Source organism: Bufo bufo, chromosome 2 (assembly GCF_905171765.1).
Source record: "Bufo bufo chromosome 2, aBufBuf1.1, whole genome shotgun sequence".
NCBI classification, from domain to species: domain Eukaryota; kingdom Metazoa; phylum Chordata; class Amphibia; order Anura; family Bufonidae; genus Bufo; species Bufo bufo.
The window spans coordinates 280647822-280663642 of record NC_053390.1 but is presented as its reverse complement, the minus strand read 5'-3'; the positions used below and the strand labels follow the sequence as shown (position 1 = coordinate 280663642).

Genomic DNA, 15821 nt, shown 5'->3' with positions numbered 1-15821 from the left:
ACAGTCATTCTTTGTGACAAACCTTCACCTTTACTGACTCTAGAGGTAGTTTCCACTGGTTTATATTCCCAACACTTCAGACTAGTGTTCTCCAATATCCACAGTTGGTATGGTCATATCTAAATACAATTACCATAGACTGGGTCAGTCCCAGTCACACAGATGTACTTATCAGACCAAAACCAATTGTCCTATCTGTCACCTGTCTTACAGTCCACTATACTGCAAAAGTCAACTAGGTCTACTTTCACACTGGCGTTTTGGCTTTCCGTTTGTGACATCCGTTCAGGGCTCTCACAAGCGGTCCAAAACGGATCAGTTTGCATTCTAATGCATTCTGAATGGAAAAGGATCCGCTCAGAATGCATCAGTTTGCATCAGTTCAGTCTCCATTCTGCTGTGGAGACAGACACCAAAACACTGCCTGCAGCGCTTTGGTGTCCGTCTGATGAAACTGAGCCAAACTGATCCGTCCTGTAACACAATGTAAGTCAATGGGGACGGATCAGTTTTCACTGGCACAATAGAAAACAGATCCGTCCTCCATTGACCTTCAATGGTGTTCAAGACAGATCCGTCTTGGCCATGTTAAAGATAATACAAATGGATCCGTTCTGAACGGATGCAGACGGTTGTATTATCTGAACGGATCCGTCCATGACTGATCCGCACAAAACGCGAGTGTGAAAGTAGCTTTAGTTGTTCCCTACTCATCTTGATAATATAACACCGTTGGAATTTGATTTGACTGTGATTTCCCCTTTGTAAAATATGAAACAAACAATACGACATGCACAAATATTATGGCTCTTATAGTCCTGGCACTTGATTGCAATATGACACGTAGACCCAATCAGGCTCTCCTTCCAATTCGACAGCAGTAACGGTGGTTATCAGGACTTGATGTAGATCTTCAAACCGTAGCTCTAGGACTTTCCACATGTCTCTCGTTTCACCAATACCCGATCTCCTGATTGTAAAGAATGTATCGCTTCTATACAGTCTGGATTCAAGAAAACCACTAAAACTTGGAAATACACATTAGACAATCAATTTTCTGCAACAGACAACATAATTTGGAAAACTACTATGCTGCATCTGGAGCTTTTGGGGAAATAGAGACCTAATCTAGAGGCATTCCCAAAGAGTACTTCATAAGGACTTAGGCCTATCTTCTGGTTAGATGTGTACCGGATAGAGAATGGCCCCAGGGGTAGGTACTCTTACCTCAGTCAGTATCTTTTAGCTGTAGCCTTTGCTACAGGATAAATCTCTGAATATCCTGGAAAGATATCAATTCAGACAGACATATTCACACTGTTCCACCTTTGTTCTGAATGTAGTCAATCTGCAGTCTCTGAAATGGGTAAGATGACCTTGGCATATGCCTTCCTGGAACTCCCATAGTTCTCCCATCATTACAGCATTCACCTTCAACTAACCTAGTGGCGGCATTGTTGGACCCAGGAGCCATCCACCACAGAACCCAATCACACCTTCTCTCTCTTGATTTGGCCATGTTCTAAATCCATCCTCTTCAGGTAGAGTCCCCTATGAAGGAAGAGTTTCTTACCAACCCTCCAGAGTTCATTCTCAATCATCACTTCTACCTTTATCCATTTCATGTTTCCTTTTAGCCTCTGTAGCCTGTATCTAAAAAAGACAAACTTTTGGAAGTCCACTGGCCTTAAGTCATCCTGTATCACACAGACTTCCACTTAACGTAGACTTCAGGTAATAGTTTAGCCTCTACCTTCTCAGGCACCATCAGGGCATCAAACATCTTTCATACACTCAGCATTCATTGATGGGCTTACCCATGGATCAAACAAAATCTCTGCTTCACCAGATTAGACCATAATAATGAGTGATACCGAAGGCATACCTGAATTAATATTGATGTTAGCAGTCTTAGGCTACATGCACACTAACGTTGTTTGTTTCCGTGTCTGTTCTGTTTTTTTTTTTGTGGATAGGATGCAGACCCATTCATTTCAATGGGTCCGCAAAAAATGCGGACAGCACACTGTGTGCTTTCTGCATCAGTATGTCCGTTCCGTAGCTCCTCAAAAAAAATAGAACATGTCCTATTCTTGTCCGTTTTAGGCATTGTTACAATGGATCCGCAAAAAAAAAAACAGATGGAATATGGATGTCATCCGTTTTTCTTTGTTTTTGTTTTTTGCGGACCACAAAACACATATGGTCGTGTGCATGTAGCCTTACCCTCAGCCATCTTACAAACCTCAGCGAGTGTCTTCAGCTCTGTCTCCTGCACTAACATTACTGGAGGGAGTGGTTCTTTCTTGACAACATCAGATTAAGTAGGAACAGCATCTTCTGTCCGAGATGATTCATCTTCCAAGAACCTGAAATTATCTGCCAGAAACTCAAAAATTTGGTTATTAATTGGAGACAGTCATGTGAATTTTATTTTAATTTTTTTTATTTTTAGAGGTGGGAAGGCACTACTACTCTCCCCCCTCCAGAGGCAGCAGAGTAGTCAGATCTAATTTTGTACACGCTTAAGACTGTGATTAATTGGTGAGAGGAGTAGGAATTGCATTACTATCTACTCCTACACATGTGATACTACCCTCAGCCATAAGAGATCATGGAACATGTTTGCTATGAGGCAATGGAAACAGATCCTAAGGATTGTATAGAGAATAGGGATCCAGCATTTGATTCTGGGTTGTTAATTCCCTATGGGCGTTGCACTTGAAGGGCTGAACATTTGTGAGGAAGTGGGCAAGTACATAGTCAGGTCCATAAATATTGGGACATCGACACAATTCTAAAATTTTTGGCTCTATACACCATTTATGATTATTATTCTGTCCCATTACTTTTGGTCCCTTAACAAGTGGGAGGCACATATGCAAACTATTGTAATTACTACACCGTTCACCTGATTTGGATGTAAATGCCCTCAAATTAAAGATGACATTCTGCAGTTTAAGCACATGTAGTTTTTCATTTCAAATCCATAGTGGTGGTGTATAGAGCCAAAAATGTTAGAATTGTGTCGATGTCCCAATATTTATGAACCTGACTGTATAAAGTCTTCCTCCCCCCTCTAGTGGGAAGGACTGATGGGCAGCCACGCCCGCCTTAGGCCTTTGTTCAATTCAACTTCAACAACATGGAGGGACAAAATGGACTTCACTTAGGCCTAGCTTATACTAGACCTTTCTAGATGATCCTTAAGACCATCCACAAAGGCAGCACTTAAGATTTTCAAATGGATATCTAAGGTACCGTATTTTTCGCCCTATAAGACGCACCGGCCCATAGGAAGCACCTAGGTTTTTGAGGAGGAAAATAAGGAAAAAAATATTTTGAACCAAAAGGTGTGCTTTTGGTGGCTTTTGAACTAATTGTGATCTGTGGATGGCGCACTGTTATGGGGGATCAGTGGGTGACGCACTGTTATGGGGGATCAGTGGGTGACGCACTGTTATGGGGGATCTGTGGGTGACGCACTGTTATGGGGGATCTGTGGGTGACGCACTGTTATGGGGGATCTGTGGGTGACGCACTGTTATGGGGGATCTGTGGGTGACACATATATAGCATCTTATGCTGTATGTCATCCACAGATCCCCTTCATAAGTGTCCCTGTAGTGAATGACCCCCAATACAGGGGGTGGGGGTCGCATCTGCTTTTATAATGACAGCGGGGCCCGTGCAGTGACTGTATTCTACTACACGGGCCCCGCTCACTGTATAATCGTATCTGTAATAGTTAATTGTTATGTATATAATCGCATAATCAGCGCCTGTATACTTACAACTACAAGCGCTCGGTAGCAGAGAGGAGGGAGGAGGCAGGCCAGGAGGACGGGCGCTGGCAGCGTGAGTCACTACGTCACGCGCCTGCGCCGCCCACTTTAGGAATGAAGCAGGCGGCGTGGGCGCGTGACGTAGTGACTCACGCTGCCAGCGCCCGTCCTCCCGGCCTGCCTCCTCCCTCCTCTCTGCTACCGAGCGCTTGTAGTTGTAAGTATACTGGCGCTGATTATGAGATTATATACATAACAATTAACTATTACAGATACGATTATACAGTGAGCGGGGCCCGTGTAGTAGAATACAGTCCCTGCACGGGCCCCGCTGTCATTATAAAAGCAGATGCCGGCCCCCAGCCCCTCCTCCCTCACAGCTGATACACCCGCCGCGCGGCATCACGGCGTGTGTGTCATTGAAAATTCGGCAAAATCAGCAGCATTCGCCCCATAAGACGCACTGCTATTTCTCCCCCACTTTTGGGGGGGAAAAGTGTGTCTTATAGGGCGAAAAATACGGTAAGCTCAAAAATTTTAATCCACCCAACCTTCCTGGAGTCTAGTGAAAACTTTATCCCCACACTCTGTCCTGTCCTGATGCATATTCAGACAATGTGACTGACGGATGACCTAAATGCTTCCTCCCAGACTCGATGATCTTCACTATGCATTAAATCCCCAGCTCTACATTGGACTAAATTTTCCAAATCTCATCAATAACTTTAGAAAACTTTCCATATTTTTGCTAATCCTCTCCAAACCAGCATAAAGAAGTCCTCTGGATTAGGAATTCTACTCATCATAGCATCTCAGTAGAGGACCCCCCAACTTCAGGGGTTAAGTGCCTAGGTGTATGATGGGGTAGACTTGGTTGAGGTTGGGCAGATGTGGATGTTACTACTGGGGGTGGTAGATATCATACATCATACAATGATGCAGATATTCCTACACTTTTCTATGAATGCAACCCAAATACTTCTGAATAAGGACCAAGAGTCCCTAGATTAATAGGATTGGACACTTCCAATTGGCATCATGGGGCAATCACTGCGGGGACTTTCTTAAACTAGTGGAACATACAAAGGTTAATTGCAGACATCACTGGATATAATCCAGTACTGGGGCCTACAACTTGTATTTGCCCTTGCAAATGCATTACCAGCCCCTCTCCCCCCAACCCCCATATGGAGGAGGGGGTTGAATTCCTGAGGAGGGGGTTTCAGTAAGAGCACAGGAGGGGGATGGGAAGGAAGGAGTAGAAACACATTATGGGTGGAGTTCCTGTAGAGAAGCACATTCCAAAGGGGGAAGAAAACAGGAAAAGTTGTTGTGGAACTACAAGACACAGATTAACCAGCAGATTTTGAGAACGGGGGATGGTTACTTTCTTTGTTCTCTATAGGATTTAAAATCCTCCATATGGCACTGACCCATCTTTCTCAATTTCCTTCAACTTTCTATCAATCAGTTCCATAGACCATTTCCACCATAATTCAGCTTGCACCAGCCTATTATCTTTCAACCAACTTCTCTTTTCCTTCAATACACTTTCCACAATCCTTCTTTTAGTCTACCAGTTTCTGGCATACCAATTGCACACATGAACTATTTTAACTTAATAACTAAAACTTTAGTTTCGATATGCAGCCGCTAGGGGGAACTTTTACACAATACTACGTATTTCCGGATAATACCAGATATCTCTGCTACACAGTATGACAAGATGCTTTCATCTTTTTAACTGAAACATTTCCTCTTTTTCTTGTATTTGCTGAGCCGCTGTTAACATCTCCTCATTATATCCTGTAACATTATAATCACCAGAGCTTGGCTTACGTCCAATTCTATGTCACGGATATGCGACTCAGCTGTCTATCAATTCCCGCTTAGTTTTAGCACATTCTACCACATAAAAATCCACACAAAGAAGGAATACTCAAATGGGTTCTTTCATTCGAAAGGACAGATCAGCTATAATTTGAGCCCTTCTATCACGATAACACCAATTCAACTCTTGAGAACTCACAAAAGCGGAAGTCTCAGAGGAGACTCGTAAGAAAATAAAGCTTTCTTACCTTGCTAGTGTTCTCATCTGATGGTTCCGTTTAAGTTCCTCTCGTGGCGTTTGAATTGGAAGTTATGCAAGCTGTCTGCCCACCCAAGGACGCCAAGAAATGTCATCGCAATTCTAGAAGTATAAGTATGTGCGTGCCATACTGCTTTCATAATGAGACCAGACACACAGTTGGTTTCATGAAAAAGCACTTCCTCATCCCCCTGAGCCAGAACAAGAGTGCTTTATTCAAGTTACATTCACTTAAATAGCAGACATGACATCACAAAAGGGGTGTTCCTTAAGAAGAGACTATTGGCTCCTTAACCTGATAGGAGTGGTTTCAGCAACTTCAACTCTGAGTTCATAGGTAGATTTGAAAACTGCAACCTAACTTCCCCCTTCCTCCTCCCCTAGTGACCTTAATGCACACGTGGCTCATACATCTGTTTTGTGGCCATCTAGTGGACTTCTTGAACTGTATATATACTGAGTTGGTCTTCAATAAAGGGAGTTCTTGATTTGTTTCACCCTCAACAGTCTCGTCTCATGTGTGGGGGGAACACAGCTATATTTACTCTGGGGATTGCTATCGGTATTATACTCCCCTGGTATTACTGTTCTACTAACTGGAAGCTGGATCCTGGTCTTGGGCCCAGGGTGAGTGGAGGACAGCGAGACCCCAACCATGCTGTAATGCTGGAAGTGGGGACTACAGTGCTGATGGTGTCCGGTAGAGTGCTTGGAAGTACTCGATGAGTACTAGGAAGCATCGATTGGCAGAGGCACCCAGCCGGGGTGCCAAGCGGTCCGTCACACTGATCTCCTTTGCTCCTGGTATAATGCTTTGTTAGGTACTGCTGATTACTGGTTCCTGGTCCACTCTTGACATGCAGAAAATGCCTGTATATGTCTTCAAAGCCAGTTAATGACTGAGGTGGGTCACTGCAGTAGGGTTGTTGTTCGATACCCAATCGATACTTTTGTCCCGATATCGATACGATACCGGGATTTCCATTTTTCCGATACTGGGCTGCGCTGCTGTGCAGTCTAGTATCACAGAACATGAGCACGCTGCTGAGAGCGTGCTCATGTTCCCTCAGCAGCACAGGGGAGAAAGAAGCTGTCTCTCCCTCTCCCTCCTGTGCTGCTGCTGCCACCAATGGGGAGAGAGGGGCGGGTGCACAGCGCCACCAATGATAGTACTTTTCATGGGTCCGGACTTTAAGCAGCAGGCTACACAGAGCGGCGCCCAGGGATGTCCCAGCACTTACTATTATTCCTGAGCGCCGCTCCGTTCGCCCGCTGTGCGCCTGTGCCCCATTACCGTCTCCTGCAGTCCTGCTCCATATGCTAATTACTATCGGAGCAATGGGGAGGAGACAGCAGCTTCTCTAGTGGGCGTTTCTTCTCCCTGGCTGTAGCGCTGTCCAATCGCAGCGCAGGGAGAAGGAACGCCCACTAGAGAAACTGCTGTCTCCTCCCAATTGCTCTGATGGTAATTAGCATATGGAGCAGGACTGCAGGAGACAGTAATGGGGCACAGCGGGCCAGCGGAGCGGCGCTCAGGAATAATGGTAAGTGCAGGGACATCTCTGGGCGTCGCTCTGTGTAGCCTGCTGCTTAACAAAGTCCGAACCCATATAAGGTCGTCTTTAACTTTTAATACAGGAGGCAGGTGCCGGCAGCAGAATCGCATAGCCGGCACCCTGCCTCTGACAGGGAGCTGTTATCAGCGGCAGTTTACCCCTCAGGTACGGCACCTGAGGGGTTAACTGCAGCAGATCGCAGCTCCCTGTAATAGAGGTCGGGTGCTGGCTATTTGATTCCGCCCCCCCCCCCCAACACCCCAGTATAATAAACATTGGTGGCGCAGTGCCAATGAGGGTTAAGAATAAAAGTAAAAAATTAACTAACCTCCTCCAATTGATCACGTAGCTGCCGGTCTCCTGTTCTTTCTTCAGGACCTGTCAAAGGACCTGTGGTGATGTCACTGAGCTCATCACATGGTCCATTACCATGGTGATGAACCATGTGATGAGCGCAGTGACGTCACCACAGGTCCTTTTCCTCACAGATGAAGACAGAAGAGAAGCCGGGCTGCGCAAACAAGTGGATTAAGGTGAGTTAAATTATTTTACCTTTTTTTTTTTTTTTTAACCCCTCCAGCCCTATTTTACTAAGCATTTTGTTTTAAGAATGCTATTTTCCCTTATAACCATGTTACAAGGGAAAATAATTACATCTACACAACCTTGAACCCAAACCTGAACTTCAGTGAAGTTCGGGTCTGGGTACCACAGTCAGTTTTTTATCACGTGCGTGCAAAACACATTACACCCGCGCGATAAAAACTGAACAACGGAAAACGATCACAGTCAAAACTGCGGGTTTGCCACAATGCCCTCGGGACGCATCTGGAGCTAAAACGTGACGCCCGTCTGAAAGGCCTAAGGCTACTTTCACACTTGCGGCGTGTGTTCCGGCAAGCAGTTCCGTCGTCGGAACTGCCTGCCGGATCCGCCTATCTGGATGTGACTGAAAGCATTTGTGAGACGCATTCGGATGCGGATCCATCTCACAAATAGTACATAACATAGTACATAAGGCCGAAAAAAGACATTTGTCCATCCAGTTCGGCCTGTCATCCTACAAGTTGATCCAGAGGAAGGCAAAAAAAACCCTGTGAGGTAGAAGCCAATTTTCCTCACTTTAGGGGAATAAAAAATTCCTTCCCGACTCCAATCAGGCAATCAGAATAACTCCCTGGATCAACGACCCCTCTCTAGTAGCTATAGCCTGTAATATTATTACACTCCAGAAATACATCCAGGCCCCTCTTGAATTCCTTTATTGTACTCACCATCACCACCTCCTCAGGCAGAGAGTTCCATAGTCTCACTGCTCTTACCGTAAAGAACCCTTTTCTATGTTTGTGTACAAACCTTCTTTCCTCCAAACGCAGAGGATGTCCCCTCGTCACAGTCACAGTCCTGGGGATAAATAGATGATGGGATAGATCTCTGTACTGCCCCCTGATATATTTATACATAGTAATTAGATCTCCCCTCAGTCGTCTTTTTTCTAACGTGAATAACCCTAATTTTGATAATCTTTCAGGGTACTGTAGTTGCCCCATTCCAGTTATTACTTTAGTTGCCCTCCTCTGGACCCTCTCCAGCTCTGCTATGTCTGCCTTGTTTACAGGAGCCCAGAACTGTACACAGTACTCCATGTGTGGTCTGACCAGTGATTTGTAAAGTAGTAGGAATATGTTCTCATCACGGGCATCTATGCCCCTTTTGATGCAACCCATTATCTTATTGGCCTTGGCAGCCGCTGCCTGACACTGTTTTTTGCAGCTTAGTTTGCTGTTTATTAAAATTCCTAGATCCTTTTCCATGTCAGTGTTACCGAGTGTTTTACCATTTAGTATGTACGGGTGACTTGCATTATTCCTTCCCATGTGCATAACTTTACATTTCTCAGTGTTAAACCTCATCTGCCACTTATCTGCCCAAGCCTCCAATCTATCCAGATCCCTCTGTAGTAGTATACTGTCCTCTTCAGTGTTAATTACTTTACACAGTTTAGTGTCATCTGCGAAAATTGATATTTTACTATGCAAGCCTTCTACAAGATCATTAATAAATATATTGAAGAGAATAGGGCCCAATACTGACCCCTGAGGTACTCCACTAGTGACAGTGACCCAATCTGAGTATGTACCGTTAATAACCACCCTCTGTTTTCTATCATTGAGCCAGTTACTTACCCACTTACAGACGTTTTCTCCGAGTCCGAGCATTCTCATTTTATATACTAACCTTTTATGAGGTACAGTGTCAAATGCTTTGGAGAAGTCCAGATACACGACATCCATTGATTTGCCGCTGTCAAGTCTAGTACTTACCTCCTCATAGAAACTGATTAAATTAGTTTGACATGACCGATCCCTCACGAAGCCATGCTGATATGGCGTTATTTGCTTATTTCCCATAAGATGCTCTAACATAGCATCTCTCAGAAAACCTTCAAACAGTTTACCCACAACAGATGTTAAACTTACCGGCCTATAGTTTCCAGGCTCTGTTTTTGGACCCTTTTTGAATATTGGCACCACATTTGCCATGCGCCAATCCTGTGGGACATTCCCTGTCAGTAAAGAGTCTGCAAATATCAGAAATAAGGGTCTGGCTATGACATTACTTAATTCCCTTAGGATACGGGGGTGTATGCATTGCAAGAACGGATCCGTCTCTCCGCTAGTCATGCGGACAGACAGATCCGTCTTGTATCTTTTTACACATTTTTACCGGTCTGCGCATGCGCAGTCCGGAAGGATGGATCTGGCATTCCGGTATTTTGAATGCCGGATCCTGCACTAATACATTCCTATGAGGAAAAATGCCGGATCCGGCATTCTGGCGAGTCTTCAGTTTTTTTTCGCCGAAGATAAAACCGTAGCATGCTGCGGTTTTATCTCTGTCCTGATCAGTCAAAATGACTGAACTGAAGACATCCTGATGCATCCTGAACGGATTACTCTCCATTCAGAATGCATGGGGATATACCTGATCAGTTCTTTTCCGGTATAGAGCCCCTGTTACGCTAGTGTGAAAGTACCCTAAAATATTAAGTTTAAATCCCCCCTTTCCCAATTTTACATATAAAATATATAAACAGTAAATAAACATATTACATAGCGCTGCGTCCAAAAAGTCCAAACTATTAAATTATAAAAAAATATATCCTATGCGGTGAGCGCTGTAACAGAAATAAATAAAAACCATCCGATTCGCCATTTTTTTAGTCACCTTGTCACCCCAAAAAAATAGGATAGGACTGTTCTATTATGGGCCGAACGTTTCATATTGAGTTTCGCAATACTTTTTTATGGTGACGAAACGAATCAAAATTTTGGTATCGGAACAACCCTACGTCGATCTGATCGGCGTAGCCAGGGCTCCAGACAAAAGAAATCCATATAATATAGCTGGGATGCTAAGGAACATGGGGTTTTCTAAGCTACAGCCCACTCAGTTTCCCACCTATCTCTAGAACAGGGCCCCCAAAATTAAGAAGAGAGCACCACGCATGTGCGGCAGGCGCTCTCGGCTATTTTCAGAACTCCCATAGAAGTGAATGGACAGTGAACTACGCAAGCATTATCACCTCTCCATTCACCTCTATGGAAGTTCCAGGAAGTTTCGGCACTCCCATAAAAGTCAATACAGGGTGGGCGTGCATACATGGTGCGCCCCCGTTCACTTTGGGGGCCGTACCTATCCTATGCCACCAAAGTGCAAGATGGGCCAACCCCTTTAAAAGGGTATTCTGGTAATCTGATAATCCACAGGATAGTTTTATATTTCTGACCACTGGGACTGCCCCATACCCCGAAATGAATGGAGAGGCTGGTGGAGTGTGCGCCTTGGCGCTACATTTATTCTCTACATTTGTCCTCAGCTATCCCCAGCAGTCCACTAGAGAATGAATGGGGCGTCAGGTGCATACACTACCTGCTGCTGCATTTATTTCAGGGAGCGCCATAGGGTATGGGGCCACTTTTTCATTATTGGAGGGGTTCCCAGACACCTAGCAGTGTATACATGAAGATATCTTCACCTGTCCTTCAATGACCTGGGGCATAACTACGGTGAAAGGAACGGCACAAGTGGGGGGGGGGGGGGGGGGGTCAGTGCCAGGCGGTCTGTGACTGGCAGGAGCCCCTCTACTAGGCACACTACCCTATGGCTTCTCTGCAATACGGTATACAGTAGTTAGTGACGGCACATCTGTACAGACGTGGAGGCTCTCCACACAAGGCCAGGGCAATGTGACTCACTCCCTGAGATAGTGCACATGATGTCACAGATCTTTCCTCCCCACCTGCTTGTCCAGGACTCTTCCTCCACAAGTGACACTGAGGCAGAGGACTGGCCACTGCTGCAGCCTCAGAGCCTGCTCACACAGATACATAGAATTAAAGATCCTTCCCCCAGCATGCCATGAAAGTGCCAGGTGAATGCCTTGGTGACCCCTGCCATGGTGACTGGGCAGACACGTGCTGCCACTACAGGCCTGCTGCCCACCCCCTGCACAGGGCACTGCCCAGAAGAACACTACCTGTACCTGCACCAGCCACTGGCTGCCTTAGGAAGTTTCAGCATGGGATCAGCACTGTGCTCCATCCAAACCCGCCCACTGCAGGCACTGAGAGCTCAGGAACTGTGTCCACCCCGGCTCCCTCACCTTCACACAGGCGCCCTGATAGTGACCGGATACTGCAGCCTATTTGCGCTGTCCATCAAAACGCCCGCCATCCCAAGCCCCGCCCACCCATCGGCGACAGCCTATCACAATGCAGGAGTGCCAGATTAGCCAATCAGTGAGCAGAATCAAAAGTCTTTCACCTGCATGTGACGGGACACCTGATTGGAGGATGAGGTTTGCTGCTATTCTGGCTGGGCTGGCGATGGAGATTCGATGTGTGAAGCGCAATGTTTGATGAAAGAGCAGCGGAAGGTCTAGGCGCAAATGGCGACAAGACTACAAAGTCGACCATTTTTGTCGCCATCTGGAGCCCTGGTAGCGTTGTCACGATACCAAAATTTTGATTCGGTTTCGATTTGGCGACTAAAAATTTAATTTGGCTCCTAGATTTTTCAGTTCAGGAGCCAATGGCTACTAGGTATTTGTTTTAGTCTGGAGCACTGCCCCCTTTCCCAATTTTACATATAAAATATATAAACAATAAATAAACATCGCCACGTCCGAAAAGTCCAAACTATTAAAATATTTTTAAAAAATCTGCGCGGTTCGCCATTTTATTAAAATGCGGAATGCACGTGGCTTTTTTGTTTTATTTTTTTCGCATGGTATCTAGTATCGCAATGCTTTTTTATGGTATCGAAACCGAATCAAAATTTTGGTATCGCAACAACTCTACACTGCAGGCTTTTTCTGCATATTGAGAGCAGACAGGAGCGGAGAACTGGTAAGCTTAAGAATGGGAATGCCATGGGATCGATGAGGTGAGTATTCCTTTTATTTTGGTGGCTCAGTGGTTAGCGCTGGCGCCTAGTTTCTAATCCAACCAAGGACAACATCTGCATGGAGTTTGTTCTCCCTGTGTTTGAGTTGGTTTCCCCTGGTACTTCGGTTTCCTCCCACACTCCAAAATCATTCTGATAGGGGCCTTAGATGTCATCGGACATCCCGATGCTAATGTTCTAACGGAAAACTGGCTTAGTTGTCCATATCAATCAATCGGATTCTATCATTCGTTTTGCAAAGGAGCTCTGACAAATGAAAGGTGGAATCTGATTGGTTGCTGTGGTCAACTAAGCCAGTTCTACTTTACACCAGTTTTGATGAATCTACCTCATAGTTTTATTCTATCCTACTTATTTTTTATGCAACATTGGAATGTTTCCTTTTAATGTATGAGAGCACAGTGCCATCAATACATGATTGAAAAGGGGTTGTACAGTATGTTCCTGCAATCATCCGACTATATATTGCCATACATTGCCCCTACAGAAGAGCTGTCGGCCGAACACTCATTCTGCTAGCAGCCATTCATCCCCCCCCTCCCCCACCCAATAAACATTTTATGCTTTTCTGAGCCTGCATGTCTTTTCCATGGGGATAGTGGAATACTCTGCTAGAGGATTATGCACACAGGACCGGACATGTAGAAATCCATGCATACTGTTTGGTACCTAACCAAAAACATATGAAGACCACTGGGTTATCTCAAAATTCCCTAGCGATGACTTTATTTAAAAAAAAATTTTTTACAAAAAATGTTGTTTAACACCTATGATTAACAATTTGGTGTTCCTTCTGGGAAAGTCAATTTCACAAAGCGGCCCACCCATTGCATCGGTGGATACGGAGTATTCATTCAAATGTATTCATTAGCGGTGGGGTTGTGTTTTACTTTAGCTTTGTAGTTGTCAGTCACCTAAAGGGTCACTTAGTTTTGAGAAAACTTTTGATAATTCCTAGAGACATGTCAAAGTTTTTGATCGGTGGGTGTCTGAGTGCTGAGACCCCCACCAATCACCAAAACGAGGCGCGAGAAGCACTTGCATATTGCATTCTCTCTACTCGCTGCCGAGGCCACTGATGGAAACTTTTGATAAGACAAAAGCAGCCTTGAAAAAAAAGGCACCTGGTGTAGGAGGGAGTACATGACCAGCATATCTTGGCTTTGCAGGTGTGCTCCTTAGCACATTATCAGGAGTCGGAGCCCTAGAAGTTAATTAAATTGAACCATTTCTGTAATTCTCTTCATATGCAGCCCATGAGTTATTATTCCTGTGCTTTCTCACTGGTGTGTAGATTCTCCAGAATGTAAGCCAGTCAGTCCTAGCCCGGAACAGCTGGATATTCTGAAGACCTTTGCAGGTGCCTACGGTGGAACCAAAGATACTGAAAGTCTTGCTATTCTAGCATTCCTCTATCTCTACCTATCAATCTGTGGACAGTAAGTGTATTTTCTCCCCTCAGGCTGGTTTACAGCAGACGGGCACATTAACCCTGTACACTGTTTTGGTTTACTTAGAAAATTGCCAAGTTTGGAAATTGTGGTTTGGTCGCAGCTCCCAACAGGAGCTGGTTTGGGATCCAGCGCTGCATATTCAGTGAGTCTCGCCGCCGCCCTGTTAACAGCCTCTGAAAAGATTTCCTATCCAGCTCAGGATAACATTGAAACTGCAAGGTAGGTAATTGTGCCTGGTCACACCTAGTGGAATGAGCAAGAGGCATCTTCTGAACTCAAGACTATGGTTCTTGTGGCAGGTGGACACAGAATGAGCTGACTCTCATTAATGGATGGGCCTTTCAGGGTGAGAAAGTCATCCATGGTAACCCATCTGGAGTGGACAATGCTGTAGGAACGTGGGGTATGTAACTAGTGCAATGTCTGTGTATGAGATTCATTAATGTCGAATTATTAAATGGGTTGTCTGGCATGGCATTTTTATTTTTTAAAGCATCAGCATGGCATACAAATATAACTGATGCTTATCTCACCAACCCCCAAGCATTCTCTACTTCTTGGTCCCTCTCGGCACACAGGAAATGACTGACTGCTTAGCCAACCGCTGGCCACAGCTGTGACCCGCCTCAGTCAGCGATTGGATGAATGGTCATGTGTGTTTTAGACGGATGAAGAAGCAAAGACCAGCGGGTCAGGGGATCATTGAGGTGAGTGTTGCTTCTTGGCATGTGTATGGAGGGGGTGACAGAAGGAATCGATGTCGAGTGAACTAGCAGATGTGTCTAGTCTAGACCATATTAACCTCTGAGACACTTTGATTTTGATCATTTAATGCAATGTGAGTAAAATACTGGTGATATCAGCAGATGAAAGAGGATACATAAGAGTAACTGTGTTTTCATTGCAGGGGGGGCTTTACGGTATCAGGCTGGTCAGATAACTCCAATTGAAAGGTACACTCTTTATAAAAGCGGTATGTTATTTTTCATTATAGATGATCACTGGTAATTATTCTCTTGCTGGTATGATTGATCTGTTACATTCAGGGTTAATCACCCCACAAAACAGTAACGGTGGCTGCAGGAAGCAGCTGATAAGTAGGGGGTGCCAGGTGTTGGACCTCCACGGACCGGATTAATATCCGGAAACCCAGCAAAGTAGATTTTCACAGATTTGCTTATCTTTAATCACTAATCTACAGCCAGAGCTTTTTATCAGGCGTCATCACCTGTTATTGTAAATCATAAGAATATTCTTCTTCTTCTTCCTGCAAAAGCATTGGCTAATAAAATATGAAAATGATCCCGTGTAACATGTTGTGGAATCTTTCTAGGGTACCAATGCTGCAAATACTACTCACCAACACACGTGTCCCACGGAGCACAAAGATCCTTGTGGCAGGAGTGAAAGACAAGCTACTGAAGGTGCGGGATATATAGTATGAGGAATATATGAGGGAGGCAGTGAA

At 44.9% G+C, this 15821-nt stretch overlaps 1 protein-coding gene across 1 annotated transcript in view; it reads left to right on the top strand.

The window, feature by feature from the left end:
• Positions 1-15821, top strand: part of MVK (mevalonate kinase) — a 57581-nt gene that overhangs the window by 38663 nt on the left and 3097 nt on the right. Inside the window, exons 4-8 of the mRNA XM_040416590.1 lie at positions 14194-14338; positions 14417-14572; positions 14653-14756; positions 15261-15306; positions 15687-15777. Of these exons, the coding sequence (XP_040272524.1) occupies positions 14194-14338; positions 14417-14572; positions 14653-14756; positions 15261-15306; positions 15687-15777 (542 nt within the window). The remainder of the gene's footprint in view (positions 1-14193; positions 14339-14416; positions 14573-14652; positions 14757-15260; positions 15307-15686; positions 15778-15821) is intronic.